Consider the following 15,170-nt stretch of genomic DNA (forward strand, 5'->3'; position numbering starts at 1 on the left):
TACTTGACTGATTCAAGCATAAGGATCAGCAAAAGTAGCAACAGTAGCACCTTAACGGGGCTGGATGGCACTGTGGAATGGTAACCACCTATGGCGTATTTCGCAGCTTGGTCACGGGTCCAAATCCACCTCAAGTCAGTAAAGACTGAAGGTCATTGCTGTGTGCTAGCTACTGAGGGGAAGAAGTTGGTAGCCCTAATTAGTCCCAGATAGAACTGGATGTCCTGATTTCACCTTGCTGTGTCAAGGGCTATGGGAACTGACTCCACTGTAGATCAATATAACATGGCAGCCTACAGAAGCTTGCCTTGTGGAATAAAATTTACAGGGCTTCACTCTACAGAGCTGTCAGTGCAGCAAGTTTCATGAGCCCTAAGTTCACTTTGAAAAAGAGAAAATATGTTAAACAACATGAATACCCATCCATCTAGCTGTCTCAAGGGTTCCCAGGTATATATGCTGGTATCCAGGCACGGTACAAAATTAAGCAACATCAGAGTCGATAACTAAAATGTTGGTGCATGGATTTAATCTGGCTCCGATGCACATTTAGGCCCTGATTCAGCAAAGTACTTAAGCACGTGAATGCTCCCACACCTATTCAGCTCAGCTTGTTTTGCTGAATCAGGGCATAGTGCTGTCGTTATCACAGAATAATCACCCACCCTTCCCCCCGCCCACTAGACAGAGTTTTGCTCTAATCTCAGATGCCAATACTCCATGCCGTAGCTTTAGCAAAATGAAGGTCACGACAAGCCTACAGGAAAAATAACATCTCAAAAGGAGTTTTGCACGAGGGAGATAGCTTTTCTCATACAACGGTATAAATATGGTACAAGTGACTGCACCTCCTCATTGTGCATATTAGAATGGCAGAGAGCATTATCATTCTTGCTGGGGCAACATTTCTATCTACTGACTGTGATAGTATTTCACTTGACAGTGGCTGAATTGCAAAGATCAGTTCTAACAGCTGTTCTAACAGTTCTATATTTACCTTCTAAATATCCATTCAACAAACACTTATTTTCTGAAAGATTTTTAAAGGGCTACCAGATTGATTTTTACTCATACTTCTCTCTCTCTCTCTCACACACACACACACACACACACACACACACACACACACACACACACACACACACACACACACACACACACAATTTTAGCACAATATTTAGCATATATTTGGGCTGAATACATTTGCACTCTCAGACATCTTCTGAAGGAGAAGACTGCTGCCACTGCTCCATTGCAAAACCTAATTACTGTAAATTAAATTTTCACTCCTTTTTTTTTTTTTTTTCAAATCAGTAACTCTCAGATTTGGTTGAGAAACTGAAAAAAAAAAAACCCTCATAAAAACTGTGTCAAATTTTTTTTTTGCCATTTTTCATGTAATTTTTAAATTAACAAATTTCCAACATCTCTGTACATGAAATTGAATTTACAGTCAATAATGCCACTTCTGCCGTATTTCCCATTCCTCCTCCTCCCCAATAATAATACACTCACACTCAACTGTAGAAAATAGACTGTGGGGAACATTTTCAGCTGGTATAAACTGACATCTCCAGTGGCTTCAACAGAGCAATGCTGATTTATACCAGCTGAGAATCTAGCCCACTGACTGCACGGCATATACCGTAGTCCTTCGGCACGACGACAAAATACAGGCAGATTTGTCCACTGGTGTAATTCCGAGGATAATTTGGAGACAGAACTACTCCATCTGATCCAGTGTACTGACCACCACACGGTGCTGAAAGACAAAGTCAGGAAGAAATCATTGGAAGAAATCACCGGAGCAGCTGTCATTCAAGCCCCGGCTTCAAGCATTACCCATTTTCTCCACTGCTTCAAAATACATCCAGCCATGTGCTTATTATTCTGTGCAGGACCGGCTGCCCAAGTCTGTGATCAATGCTACATTTCAGGTGGAGCAGCACCCACTGCAAGTTCTTATTAAGAACAATACTGCTTATCCTAACTCGAGTTCATGCTTGCTTCACATTTAATTACCACCACCATACCAGGGACTGGGTGGATGTCACATACAGTATGTAGCCGAATGCGTGATCTCCAGCGCTATCCATCTGATTCTAAAGCACAGGAGTTGGAGGGATGGGTTCTTAATCTTTTCATTGTTTCTCAGCAACAGGAGACTGGCCCAGGGACCAATGCAGTACTCCCCATCAGAACATTTTCAAACCATCGATTTCTCCCATCCACACCCACGTTCCAGCCTCATATTAGTCTCTTGTCCAGCTCCCGTTAGCAAATAGAGCTGGTCAGAAACATTTAATCAAAATTTTCTGATGAAAAACAGGAAAAACTTATGAGAAAAAACATTTTCCTGTTTTCTTACCCGCCCTGGCTCAGGAAATCAATTAAGCACATGCTTAGGTACTTTCCTAAATGAGAATGGATTTCAGCACAGGCTTAAGTGGCTTTCCAAATCAGACGCTGTATTTGGAATGCAGAATTTGTCCTGCTGGATCTGATAATTGGTTTGTTCTAGTACCCTGTCTTTGTTAGATGCTTCCGAAGGAGGGACAAGAAGCCTCATAATGGATATCTATGAAATAATTTGCATACAGAGTAAGTTTCTTTCTGACCTCGGACAGTGAATGCTTTCATTTTTCATTCAACATTTTTTACAGGAGTAAAAACAAATCTCCCCTCTACCCCCGATGAGCTCGCTATAAAAGGGACGCCCGTGCGTCTGAATGGTTGGTGCTGCAGCGAGGCTCGGCAGCAGGCCTGGAAGTTTTGGAGCCGGCTCCTTGCTCACCCCACCAGCCTTACCTGTGCATGTTGGCCGAGGTTTGTTCCACGCGGGTTTCCCATCCCCTCCCATTATGCATGTCAGGGTGGAGACTCCTTCGATCTCATAGCCACCATCGCAGTAGTAGGTAATTGTCGACCCCAGTTTCAGGTCTGTGCCCACTCGGGTGCCATTCTTAACTGACCCGGGATCAAAGCAAGACTCCCTGGGATTTTCTGCAAAACAACATTGCAAGGAGGTTTAGCGTGTTGATTTGACTGTTTAAGAGGTTCATCTAGCAGGTAAATAGTACATGATGCCAGCCCTATCAGTTACAGCAGGTAACTGGGAGTCAAGACTATTGAGTCCTATTATTAACAGCTGTGCCACTCAGGGACTGTCTTCCCTATAGAATCAGCCTGGGATCTTACCCAGGTGTTGACCCGTCCCCCCCACTGTCTGCACACAAAAACCTCTCACTTGAGTTTAGCGGTACTTTCAAGCTAGCAAAGTTGGAGCTGTGGGGTAGAGCCCAGGTTCTGCTTTCACTCAGGTGGAAACTACTCTCTTTGCAGTGGCTAAATCACTCGAGTGCTGATAGTCCTCCAGTGCCTTCCCACAATTCCCCCCATGTGCGCAGAAGGACAGACAAGATCTCCGACAATTCACGCGGAAAGAGTCATAGAGCAGCTCAGCTTACTGCAGCATGCAAAGAGCCACGGGATATGCCACCAGGAGCCCTAGCAACACACATGGGGAAGTGCAGCACCAGTGAGGACCCAGTAACTTGGGTTCAGGCTTTCCAGCATGGCTGCTCACACCTGGGCTAGCTAACTCAGATGCCAGTCATCTGGGCTAACTCTGCAGTGAAAATAAACTTTCACTCACTGGGTGTCGTCGGGAACATCACTTAGCCACTCTATGACTCAGTTTTCCCATCTTTAAAATGGGGGAATAACACATCACAAGGATTTTGTGAGCCTTATTTACTATTTGTAAAGTGCTTTTAGATCTTCAGATGAGAGCGTTTATTACATGCAACCTCCGGAAATGCTGTGGTATTGCTGACATTACAGGCCATTTTTTTATAGGGCCCTCAACTGGGCCTCTAATTTTGCACAGACATTCCGCTGTGGGCACCACAAACCATAGTCACGGAGTTACACACTCAGGAAAAAATTTCTAAGTCATGTAAGTGCCTAAATCCCAATTTTAAAAGTGGCTTGGGCACTTAGAAAAATCCCAATGAAAGTCAATAGGAGTTAGGCTCCTAAATCACTTGATACTGTTGACGATTCCCCCAAGTCCTATAGTGTGTCTTTACAAGTAAGCCTGGACATAAAAATATGGATAATATTAAAAACTGAAACCCTTCCTAAGCAACTATGCTCTTCCATACAACAGGCAGATCCCAATTTCAAAACCAGCTTTTTCTGATCTGGGATTCCGCCTCAGCCCATTTTAACAGACGGGGGTCACCGCAAGATTTGGATCCAGATCCACGCCTGAATTTCAAACACATTCTCACACGTGGAGGAAGCTGGGATATTCAGATCCCAGATTCGGTCTAGGCCATCTCTAAATTACTGGTGAAAGCACAGAGTGGTGGAGGAGGAGAGAGAGTGATTGTGCAAGTATTCACTGGTACCAAAACGGGCACATAGGCAGAGCTTTTATTTAAGTAGCTGCATACGTGCTTTGCTGAACGGGAGACCGAATGCAATGAATTTTGCAAACCAGAGCATGTAACTGCACGTGCGGCTTGTAAAGTAATGGATCCATTCTCTTATATAGTTGGATGCACTACATCTATTCACAGTATCTCTCAGGCACCTGTCAGTCTAGCATCTAACAGCTTAGTGCTCTTACCCACAGTGATATACAGGGCCATGTGCTAGCTGGCTTTTTATCCAGATGTGTAGATTCCTGCAGAATGACTACATGCAATTAGCCAAAATGAAGACATTTTTCATTCTCTTTCCCATGCTCTGCAGAGTTAAAATCCCCGTTTGTATATGAAAATTCCAGAAAGATTGCAGATCTGTCAGGCTGTGCATATTTTTCTTCCGCTTCGGGGGACTTTTTTTAATGAAATATAATTAGGGGCTTTGATTATTCTGGGCTTTTGCCATTAGAAATGGCTGATTAAAAGCTCAGGCTTTTGGTGAACAGTGGGGTCTGTGAACAATCACAATTGCCTGAGAATTATATCGTGCCGTTTTAATTTTGTTTGAAAGAAAAAAAGACTCAACCCACTCTACTAGGCCCTGCCCTGGCTTCTTTGTTTGTAGTGAAAGCAGGATTAGCCTTGTGATCTCCTCCCTGTGACAGCTGTGCATTAGACAGTGGCCCAGGTAGGCAGAGAACAAAGAGTTGAAGTGCTCCTATTAGGATAGTCGAACTGGGACACAGGCGGTGAAGCCTCTCTTCCTCTCTAGAGGGAAGCACTGTCTAGTGGTAAAAGCACAGGACGAGGAGACAGAACTCCAGGGTCTTGTCCTGGCTCTGCCACAGGCTTGCTGCATGACCTTGGCACCTCACTGCCCTCTCTGCAACTTTATTCTCTTAACTGTAAAATGGGATAATGCAATTCAGTTGCCTCTTGGAGGGAGGGGTGCGTGTGTGCTGTGCGGCATAATTAGCATCTCGTTTGTAAAGGGCTTTGATGCTCAGACATAAGGTGGTAGAATAGTTCTGTTCTCAGAAGCTATAAAAGAACTTTGTTTTTATTCCATCATTTCATGCAGTTCCAGCCCTGAGCAGAAGCTGGATGCAATAAAGAGACATTAGCCAGGCCGACTAGGAAGAGACCAAGCCTGGAGGTCTCATTTCACCTATGGCGATGGAGAGCATGACCACCAGGCTATGCGGTCAGACAAGGAGCCCGCCATTTTGTCTTCTTTAAGCCTCACTCTTTGGATAATGATCACTGCTGCTGAGCAGGCAGCCTTCGCCAATACTAAGATTCTTCTGTATACTGTTAGGATGGTGCCAAATTACTATGAATTACTGTGGCCGATATGCATAAGTGTGGTAAGCATGAGTTTGGTATGGCTCGGAACGTCTGTATTTGCTAGAGGATTCTGGGAGCAGGATTCTCTTAGCATCAGATAGTTGGTGTGGAAATTTATTGAGAGTACTGAAATTGCACTTGAATGGTTAATAAGGCGGTATCTGTGCGTGTTTCTCAACGGGAGCCTTTGAAACCTGTCAGCCGATTGACCAGCTCACAAAGGAAAGAAAACGCAAAAACAGGCCATCAGTGAGCTTGGTATAGGTTGACCCGGGTCAAAATAACCCCTTCTGGAGAACACCGCACTAGGAGCTCAAGTGAATGATTGATGAGAGGGTAAATGTTGATTGAGCTTTGGTCTGTGCCTGTTTTGCAGCCCCCTTCTAAAAGATTAATTAAAGAAAACCAGTAATGAAATGCCCACAGGGCATATTTCTGGGACATGTGACTCCTGTGAGAACAAAAGGTATAAATGCTAAGCAGAGTACATTAGTTAGTTAGTTCCCCAATTGACACCTAAAGAGGTCTGTGATGCTGTAAGACAGAGGGTCAGGGTAGCTGAGACCTGGCTACAAGAGACTTGTGTGGGACTTTGGAATCAGAAGGCCTCGGGGTAACCAAGACCCTGCAGCGAGGGACATTTGACAGACCAAGTACCTGAGAGGGGAAAAGAAGAAAAGAAAAGAAGTCTCCCTCTAGGACTGGTACCTATACCTGCTTTGTTTGCCAAGCAGGATACTGTGTAAGGCCAACACAGTTACTGAGGGTTTATGCTTGGGGAATTCAGGCTTATTAGGGAGATGTATATTCTGTAACCTTTACTGCTTGTGTAATTCTTTCTCAAATAAACTACTGTGCATTAAGCATATTGAATCTGAATTTTCACTGGTACCGGTAACAATCCACCCAGTTGTGGGCCATTAAAGCTCTGTTTTAACATATACCACTCAAGAAACACTTGCAGGGCTGAGCATAGCTACCCGAACCTGGAGCTGAGGCCCAAAACTGGGCCTGGACCTCATCGCTAGAACCCAGCACCAGCCACTGGGGTCGAGATCAGAAGCTGAGCACCCCCCTGCACATCTGCAGAGCGCCCGTGGCTCCATCGGCCTGGGAGTGAGGGACCCCAGGCAGTGCCTGAATTTGTGTCCCATGCCCTGAACAAGGCAGCAGTGCTGCTGCCCGGCAAAGCCAAGCCAAGCCCATCATCGCCCAGGAGACCTTTGCAAAAGCAAACGCTGCGCTTGCTTGTCCAAATTGTTTCCCAGTTCTGCAGGCCTTGATGCCTCTGGAATGCGAGCATTCGTTATTAGCCTCTTCCCGAACAAGGCTGCACCCGACAGGTTTCCTCATGACCACGTTATGCCTCTCTTGTGTTTTTGAACCATTTCCCTGCATTTCATCTCACAAGCCGATGTCGCCTCAACCTGCCAATCAGCCTCCCGCCCAGCTGTCGGGTGCCTTAGACATACGCTTGATCTCAGTCTCCGCTCTCGCTTTCAAAACTCCCGATGTTCAGTGCTCCAGCCACCCTGCTGACGGGGGCTGGCGGCTGATTGCTGAAGTCTCCCCCTGCTGCTCTTTTGTTTTCTTCCTTTTTTGGCTGTTTTTCTTTTCCCTGGAGAGTCCATGCCTCTCGGGACAGTATGTACCTCAGCCAGGCGTGCGGATGATTCCCCTCGACATGCCGATAATATCCCCGCCCCAATCCACCAACTCCTTCATTGGCGAGTCGCTGTGACACCAGCCAACGCTGACCTATGAATGTGTTCACAGAGCAAAACGTCAGGACGTTCTCCAGTTTAAGGAGGAGTTTGGTCCAGTGGTGGCTGCAGAGGAGCAGGCGTCAGGACTCCCGGGTTTGGATCCCCAGCACGACCATCAGACTCGCCATGCGATCACGGGCAAGTCTTAATCTCTCTGTCCTTTGATTTGCCCGTCTGCAAAACGAGCGTCGTACCTCAACAAATTCCAGGTCTGTGAAGTAAGTGGCGATTGGTTCAAAACCAGTCCCAGCTGGCAGTGACCGAAAAGCATTTGACATCTTGCACAAAGAGTTTGGGTGTCTCATTCCAGTTCCAAAGGAACAGCTGTCCACATCTCTCTCTCTCACACACACACACACAAATAACTGTCCACAACCAAAATTGGCCCTCTGCCTAGCCAACTTGGCAGTAAGAGCAAAGAATGACTGAGCCAAATGGGGCACGGCTATAAACCTGTCCTCTGACACCTAGAGGCAGTCCTTCCCGGCCACAGACTGGACATGCTGGGGGAACATTGTGAAGAAAACTTGTGCAGCAGCTGTCTACATAGCATCTGTTCTGCAGACAGAGGACAGTAGCTTCTAAGGCTGTTGCTAGGGGGCTTTTCGTGAGCGCTAAATGCTCAGACAACGCTTTGAGAAGTTGCAGAAAAGAAAATAATCGCTGTGAGGTAACATTTAGCAAGAAAAAAATAAAATAAGCCAGAGTGTTACCATGCTGGGTCCTCCGTTCCACACATAGCCTTCGCCGCTCAACTAGAGCCATCAGTGGGGTGCCACTTTTCCAGTGACAATGCAATGCTGCCTTGAAAGAAGCACGGCCTCCGTTCCTTTGATACGGCAAGATCACAAGACACAAAAAAGCCGGGTGCCTTTAGAATGCACATACCCGTATTTCCAAATGCAATACAATGAATCGTTTTACGGGGCGGTTTGAACCGTTCCCCCTCTTTGGGTCTCTCTGAATGCTAAACACCACTGGATGTTCTCTAGCACGTCCTGCCGTGTATCGCGAAGCGTGCTGCAGCACAGTGGGAATTTCCATCTTCAAAAAGGGAACACAGGAATTGTTGAAAGAATCGTCTTGTGTGTATTTATAAGCCTGGTATGGGCAAAGCTGCTTTGATCAAGGAATAACTGACTCGCAATGGACGGTTTGGGGAAGGGTGAAAAGTAATCGGCTGTGCCTCGTTTGTTTTCGGTTCCTTGCCTCACTTCCAGATTCCAGCCAGGAACAAGAGTGGGAAGCATTCAAAGAGTGCGAGAAATGTCACGAAATGCCTAATTGTGACTTTCGCTCATCCCTCCTGTACCAAAGAGGTCTGGATAAATCTGGATAAGCATCTAGGGTCAGATGCTGTGCTGAGCTTCCAGGGGGTATAGCCCAGGGGGAGGAGGAGGCGGCAAATGCGGCTTTAACCCACCTTTGTGCTAAGTTCCTGGCATAATTTAGCCAGCTCTAGGGGCTGCTCTAAGTTATGTCAGCTTCCCCAAGCCTGCCGATACCCTGCAGCGCACAAGCCAGAATTGTTGCAGCAACATGTGCTACAGCTTGGCCCCTCCTGTCTCCAACTCCACCCCTGTGCTTTTCCCTAAGCTAGGGATGCGGTGGGGGCGGGGAGGAGGAACCTGTGTAGGACTGCCTATAGTAACCCAACAAAGTGCCCTCCCTCGGAGATTTTTCCTCCAGCCCCTTGCAGGATATTTATATCCCCTATATTCTGCCAGAGCTATATATAGGGGCAGATTCCCGCCACCAAATTCTGGGGCACTCTTAAGTAGTAAATCTCTGAACAGCTTTAGGACTGATTTCAACGGGGACTTGCTTATCTAAATTTCCCATTCTGAACACCCCTTTCCCTCCCCCATTATCCTGAAGAGCATCACTGTCCTCCAATATTTGTGTGTTCACCTGAGACCTACAAATACTGCAGGCACTACATTTTGGATGCCACAAGCCCTCATATGTTCTATACAAGCAAGATATGACCAACTGGCAGCTTGTCCATTTTAGCTACTGGAATTATTGGGTAATGCTCAATGATTCCAACAGCCCTTCATAGTGTTGCTGCAAATGAGTGCCTTCTAGCTTAGGGAATCATTTCAAATGCCACTTGAAACTTAAATCCACTCATCACGGGCATGTTTTCCCATAGATTAACGTTCTCTCTTGCTGATGGACAATGATAGAGCTTTAAGTCCTTTCTTATTCTTCTTGATGCTGCATTTAAGCTATTGTTACAGAAGAGCTAGCCAATATAGATAAAGAAAAATGGATCTCAGCTTGTGCCCAGACTGCAAATCAAACCTCTCCTGAGGTTCAAAAAAATGCAGTTACTTCCCCAAAATCCCAGTTCAGCACTTCCTGATGCCAGCTGGGATGCAAAGTAAAAAATGCCACTGGGGTGCAAAGCGGAAAGATTTGACGGCAGGCTGGCTATCTGGAGGGACTGTGCTCATGTGATCACCAGAGGCTCAGGAGGTTTGGACAATTCAGATAAGCATCAAAGCACTCAAACTACTGGAGTGCATACTAAAATCCAGTGCAACCTCGGATCCTTTTGAGGTTCAGCAGCCGCTATGAATGACCCCAAATCTGTATTTCGACAGAGCTTCTGCCCTAATGAGTGTCTTTTCTTCAGTCCTCCAGAGAAGTCATCATCATGCTGAATCTGGGACAAAAGCCCTTTGCAAGTCAACAGATTGTGATGCCTTCTCTACCAGAGTGTGACTTCAGAGCAGGGCCTTGACGAACAAGCAGAGAGACAGGGTAAATTTTAGCATTTGGAGGAAATAAATAGCAATAATAATATATTTTTTTGCAATTTTTTAATGTAATTTGCAATTTCTTCTGCACAGCAGGGTGGTTTTCAAGAACATGCTGCGTGCACACAGGATGTTGAGCTCTTCTGAAAAACTGGCCCCAGTTGTGTGTGCTGAGCACTGGACAATCCCGCTATGGGTCCTTTGGAAATGTAGGCTCCACAAGCATAAACACAAGCTAAAAATGTAGTCAGCTGAATTGGGAATACAGGGACGCTGGCTCCTGTGTTAATGAGAACAAGTCACTCCTGTCTTGTAGCAGGAGTGAGAGTGGGGAATGGGGAATGTATAGCTAAATGCACATTAACAGGATGATGGTTGATCTTAAAGCCGTATCTCCTCAACCATGCTGAATCTGTCCCCTAGGACCTGCCTACGCACAAAAGTTGTGCTGTTTTAACTGTACTGGTATGGTGAAAGTAGTACCAACCCCAGTGTGGAAGCAGTTACACCAGTATAAAGTGCTGATACCAGTATAGCTGGTTCCTGTGTAAGAGAGGGGGAGTAAACTATACCAGTACATACATTACAGATATCTCCTGGCATAGGTGTATTGGTCAGGGATGAAAAGTAAAACTGGGTGAATAATGGATTTTTCAGTTTGGGAACAGAAATGGAAAATCTGGGGCGGGGGAGGGAATGTATTTCGATTTGAACCGAAACAATTTTTTTGAAAAATTTTCAGCAAATCAAAAAATGACAGAAAAAAAAGGAGTAAATCAACACCTTTCCATTTACTAAAAACATTTTTTAAAGTGATTTTTTTGTTTCAATTCGGCTGGTTTTGGGGTGCTCGTCACCCCTTTTGGGGCATTCTTTTAAAAAATTGGCCAAATTTGAACTAGAAACGCCATTTTGAAATGAAAAATCAAACGAAACATTTCAAAACAAAAAAGTCAAAACATTTCAAAATGTTCACAAGTAAGCAGTTGTACTTTAAAAAAAAAGTTTTTTTCTCTCAGCCAAAGCTATTTGCTGAATTCTACCTGAATTTACAAATCATTTCAGTGCACCAAAAAGGCGTTTTTGGAAGAAAAATCTATTTGCCCAAACTATTTGCCCAGCTCTAGTGTGAAGAGGTGGGATCCTGACTAACATAGCTGTGGCAATAAAGTGCTCCTAATACAGACACGTTGCGTACCAACAAAACTGCACTTTTAGCTTGCTTCGCTTGGGGGAGGGGGAGCTGAAATAAACAATACCGGCAAAAGTGCAGTTTTGTTGGGATAAGCGCATAGCTATGCTGGCAAAGTACTCCTAGTATAGATCTGGCCTAAGATACCTTCATGCCTATATGCAGCCACATTTTGCTCTCTCCCTGCTGTGTCAGCACAAGTACTGGCAAAACCAGAACCAAAACCAAAACCATTATGTTTCTACATGTTTTTTTCCTTCCCCTAGCCAGTGTGAAAGTAGCCCTTTCAGAGCCATCGGTCCCCCGAATCATAGACTCATAGACTTTAAGGTCAGAAGGGACCATTATGATCATCTGGTCTGACCCCCTGCATGCTGCAGGCCATAAAACCGTCCCTACCCCTTCCCTGGACTCTGCTGTTGAAGTCCCCAATCCTGTTTTTAGTGACTTCAATCGGCAGAGACCCTCCTGCTAGAGATCCCTGCCCCATGCTGCGGAGGAAGGCGAAAAACCTCCAGAGGCTCAGCCAATCTGCCCTGGAGGAAAATTCCTTCCCGACCCCAAATGTGGCGATCAGTAAGACCCCGAGCATATAGGCAAGAGTCTCCAGCCCGACCCCGTTAGCCATTATACTATTTACCCACCATTGCTTGGCTTTCCTTGACTACTATGTTTTACCATTAAACCATTCCCTCCATAAACTTATCTAACTTTATCTTAAAACCAGACAGGTCCCTCGCCCCCACCGTTTCCCTCGGAAGGCCGTTCCAATATTTCACCCCTCTGACGGTCAGAAACCTTCGTCTAATTTCAAGTCTGAACTTCCCCACGGCCAGTTTGTATCCATTCGTTCTGGTATCCACGTTAGTACTAAGCTGGAATAACTCTTCTCCCTCCCTTGTATTAATCCCTCTAATATATTTAAAGATAGCAATTTAACATGAAGAGCCGGGGCTGTTTGAAAATCACCAGGCGTGTTGTAGCTCGAGGCTAGCAATCTGATCCCAGTCTCCGAGAAGATGTTGGATTTCCAAAAGGGGCTAGTGGATGGTTATGGCGTCTTTCCCTGCACATTACTAGTGGAGGATTACGAAGTCCCCGGTAATTGGACTGTTTCGTCTGGGACTGAGACCGTTGAGAAAAGCAGCTTGGGGACCTAGAGTGAAATCAGCCTATGGACTGTGGAGCTGACCATATGCATTGAGATGTTACAAAGAAGCCTGTGTCTTTGAACTGTACTTGGCATTCTGTTCTGGCAAGAAGCCCAATGAGATACTTGATTTCTCTTTCATATACTCTCCTTTTTTCCCTTCTTTTTCTTCTTCCTCCAATTCCCCAAAGTTCCATTTTCTGCAGCTTCTCAAACTCGAATTGCTGTCTCCTTGTAATGCGTGGGGAAGTTAATGAGCAAAGTTAAAGCCTCATTCTTTTCTCCCAGCAGTTTGGCTTCGTGGGAAGTATGTAGGCGTGATTAACTCTGTAGGTGTGTTTAGGGAAAAAAATAACACTGTACAACAGCCCTAATTTAATGAGGCCAACTTTTGTTCACTACATTTTGGCTGCCAAAAGGGGGGAGGGTGGGGAAAGGGAGGACAAAACCAAAGGCCTTCATTTGTACGAAAAAGAATTCTAATTAAAGGCTGGAAATTTTTAATTTGTTCAATTTTAAGAGCTGCTAATTACTTTTGTCTTCTTAGTTTATAGCTAGTTATTGAAGACGCGGCCATTCATGGACAGGATTTGCCATGTCTGACTATAATACTACTTAGCTTTTCAGCTGTAGACCTCAAAACATTTTCCCTAGGAGGGTAAAGTATCATCGCCCCATTTTACAGATGGGCACAGAGAAAGGGGATGAGATTTGGCCCAGGATATTTGGCAGGTCAGTGGCAGCGTTTGTATCCCAACCTAGCACCCTATCCACTAGACCATACTGCTTCCATGTATATAGGTTTGGGCCAGCAAGTCTAGCATTCTGTCTCTGATGCATCTGAAAGCAGACAAGCCTTCCCAATGGTGCACCTAATCTGCATGTGGCGGAGGTGTGTTGAGGAGTCATTTCTTTTTAGCCCCTACTTCTATCATGTCCTAATTTCCCTCTCTGCATAGGCCTGGCTTCCCCAGTTAGTCCAGATGTATTCTCTCTCTGTCCCCATTAGTGAGCAGCAGGGTGCCTTTGGAACAGCAGACTCACTGTAGCCTGCAGGGCATGTAAAGCACATTGGCAGTCCAAGCCCTTCCTTTCCGTAGACGCTTGAATCAATACATCCTCCCAGGAATCCAGCCCGCATTCATCCCTCACACAACAACAGCCTGGCTCGGATAGGGGACCCGATGACAAAAATGTCCTAGCAGAGGCAGCATCTTGGCTTGAACTTTCACAGGAACGAGCGAACGGGGCAGGACATGTTCTATTTTTGCCAATTGTGGCATCCCTGGCAACACCCTTCCACTCCTTGCTCCACCTCTCAAACCATCCACGTGCTCTGCAGGAACTGGACAGCGAGGTTCTCATTCTTCCAGGCTCCGCACTAGAGAGCAACATTCCATGTTTTCGATCATTTCTCTGCCTTTGGCACAGTAGGCTGAACTTTATATCCTCCCCCCCCCCCAAAAAAAATTTTTTTTTTTCAGCTAAAATGCAAGCTGGTTGTGACAAGCAGGAGCTTGTGGTGGCAAAAAAAACAACAACAACTCACGTCCCTGTGAATTGTGGGAGCCAAGGAGAGGATCCCAAATGCAAATGCATTGCTGTAGCAAGGATGCACTTGACTTGTAGCACTGTCTACACTAGTTTCAGTCACCAGGTCCATTCCCATCAGAGAGGGGGCGAACCCGAAAAGGCTGGGTTGGTAGGGAGGGAGGGTGTTCAGTGCAGAGAACTGGGCCTCAGGACGAGTGTGTGCTGTTCCCTGTTCTCTCACTGACTCAATGTGAAGCCGCTTAGTTTCTCTGTCCCTTGGTTTCCCCATCTGTAAAATGGAGATGATCGTACTGAGGGATTTGGAGGTGATAAAGCTCACCTCAGTCGCAGAGGCTAAATCACCCTTTGCTGCGAGCTCCTCAGATGGAAAGCACCGAAGAGATGCAAAGTGCCACAGGCCAGTTCATTGCTGCCCTGCACCTCGTGCCGTCATCAACACTGCCACCACGGGAGTGCCAGATGGGTGTAAAATGCTATCCCGTCAGAACGGGATCCTTTCACATTCGCTCGGCACAGATGTAAAAAAGTGCACAAAATGCAGGGCAGTGGCGAATTGGGTCCTATATTTTGACAGCGCTCCTAGAGAACGGATATGGCCGTGCTTGCAGTTACACAAGCTGCCGGAGACATATGTGCAGACTACCACGGACACGAATGAGAGCAGTACCTACTACAGTAGTGAGAAGCAACGGCAGCTACAATGAGCCATTCACTGTGAAGGTAGGTCTACAGTACACCAAGGATCAGCCTTAAGCGTATTCCTATTTGTGATTCAATGGACACCTTGACACAGGGGATTAGGGGAGAGGCTCCAAGGAGCCTGTTTTTCGCGGACACATTACATTGTACCACGAAGATCAATACAAACTGGGAAGGGATCTAGGACAATGGAGGGCTGCATTAGAAGAAAATGGTTTACACATCAGCTGACAAAAGACAGGATACAGATGGTGCTTTGTTGAA

At 45.9% G+C, this 15,170-nt stretch overlaps 1 protein-coding gene across 1 annotated transcript in view; it reads right to left on the bottom strand.

Moving 5' to 3' along the window:
* The window catches only part of CSMD2 (CUB and Sushi multiple domains 2), a 563,976-nt gene that overhangs the window by 123,907 nt on the left and 424,899 nt on the right, over nt 1–15,170 (bottom strand). The window contains exons 30-31 of the mRNA XM_065576901.1: nt 2,809–3,003; nt 1,646–1,762 (exon numbers count right to left, since the gene is read on the bottom strand). Of these exons, the coding sequence (XP_065432973.1) occupies nt 1,646–1,762; nt 2,809–3,003 (312 nt within the window). The remainder of the gene's footprint in view (nt 1–1,645; nt 1,763–2,808; nt 3,004–15,170) is intronic.

This window comes from Chrysemys picta, chromosome 23 (genome assembly GCF_011386835.1).
Source record: "Chrysemys picta bellii isolate R12L10 chromosome 23, ASM1138683v2, whole genome shotgun sequence".
NCBI lineage: Eukaryota > Metazoa > Chordata > Testudines > Emydidae > Chrysemys > Chrysemys picta.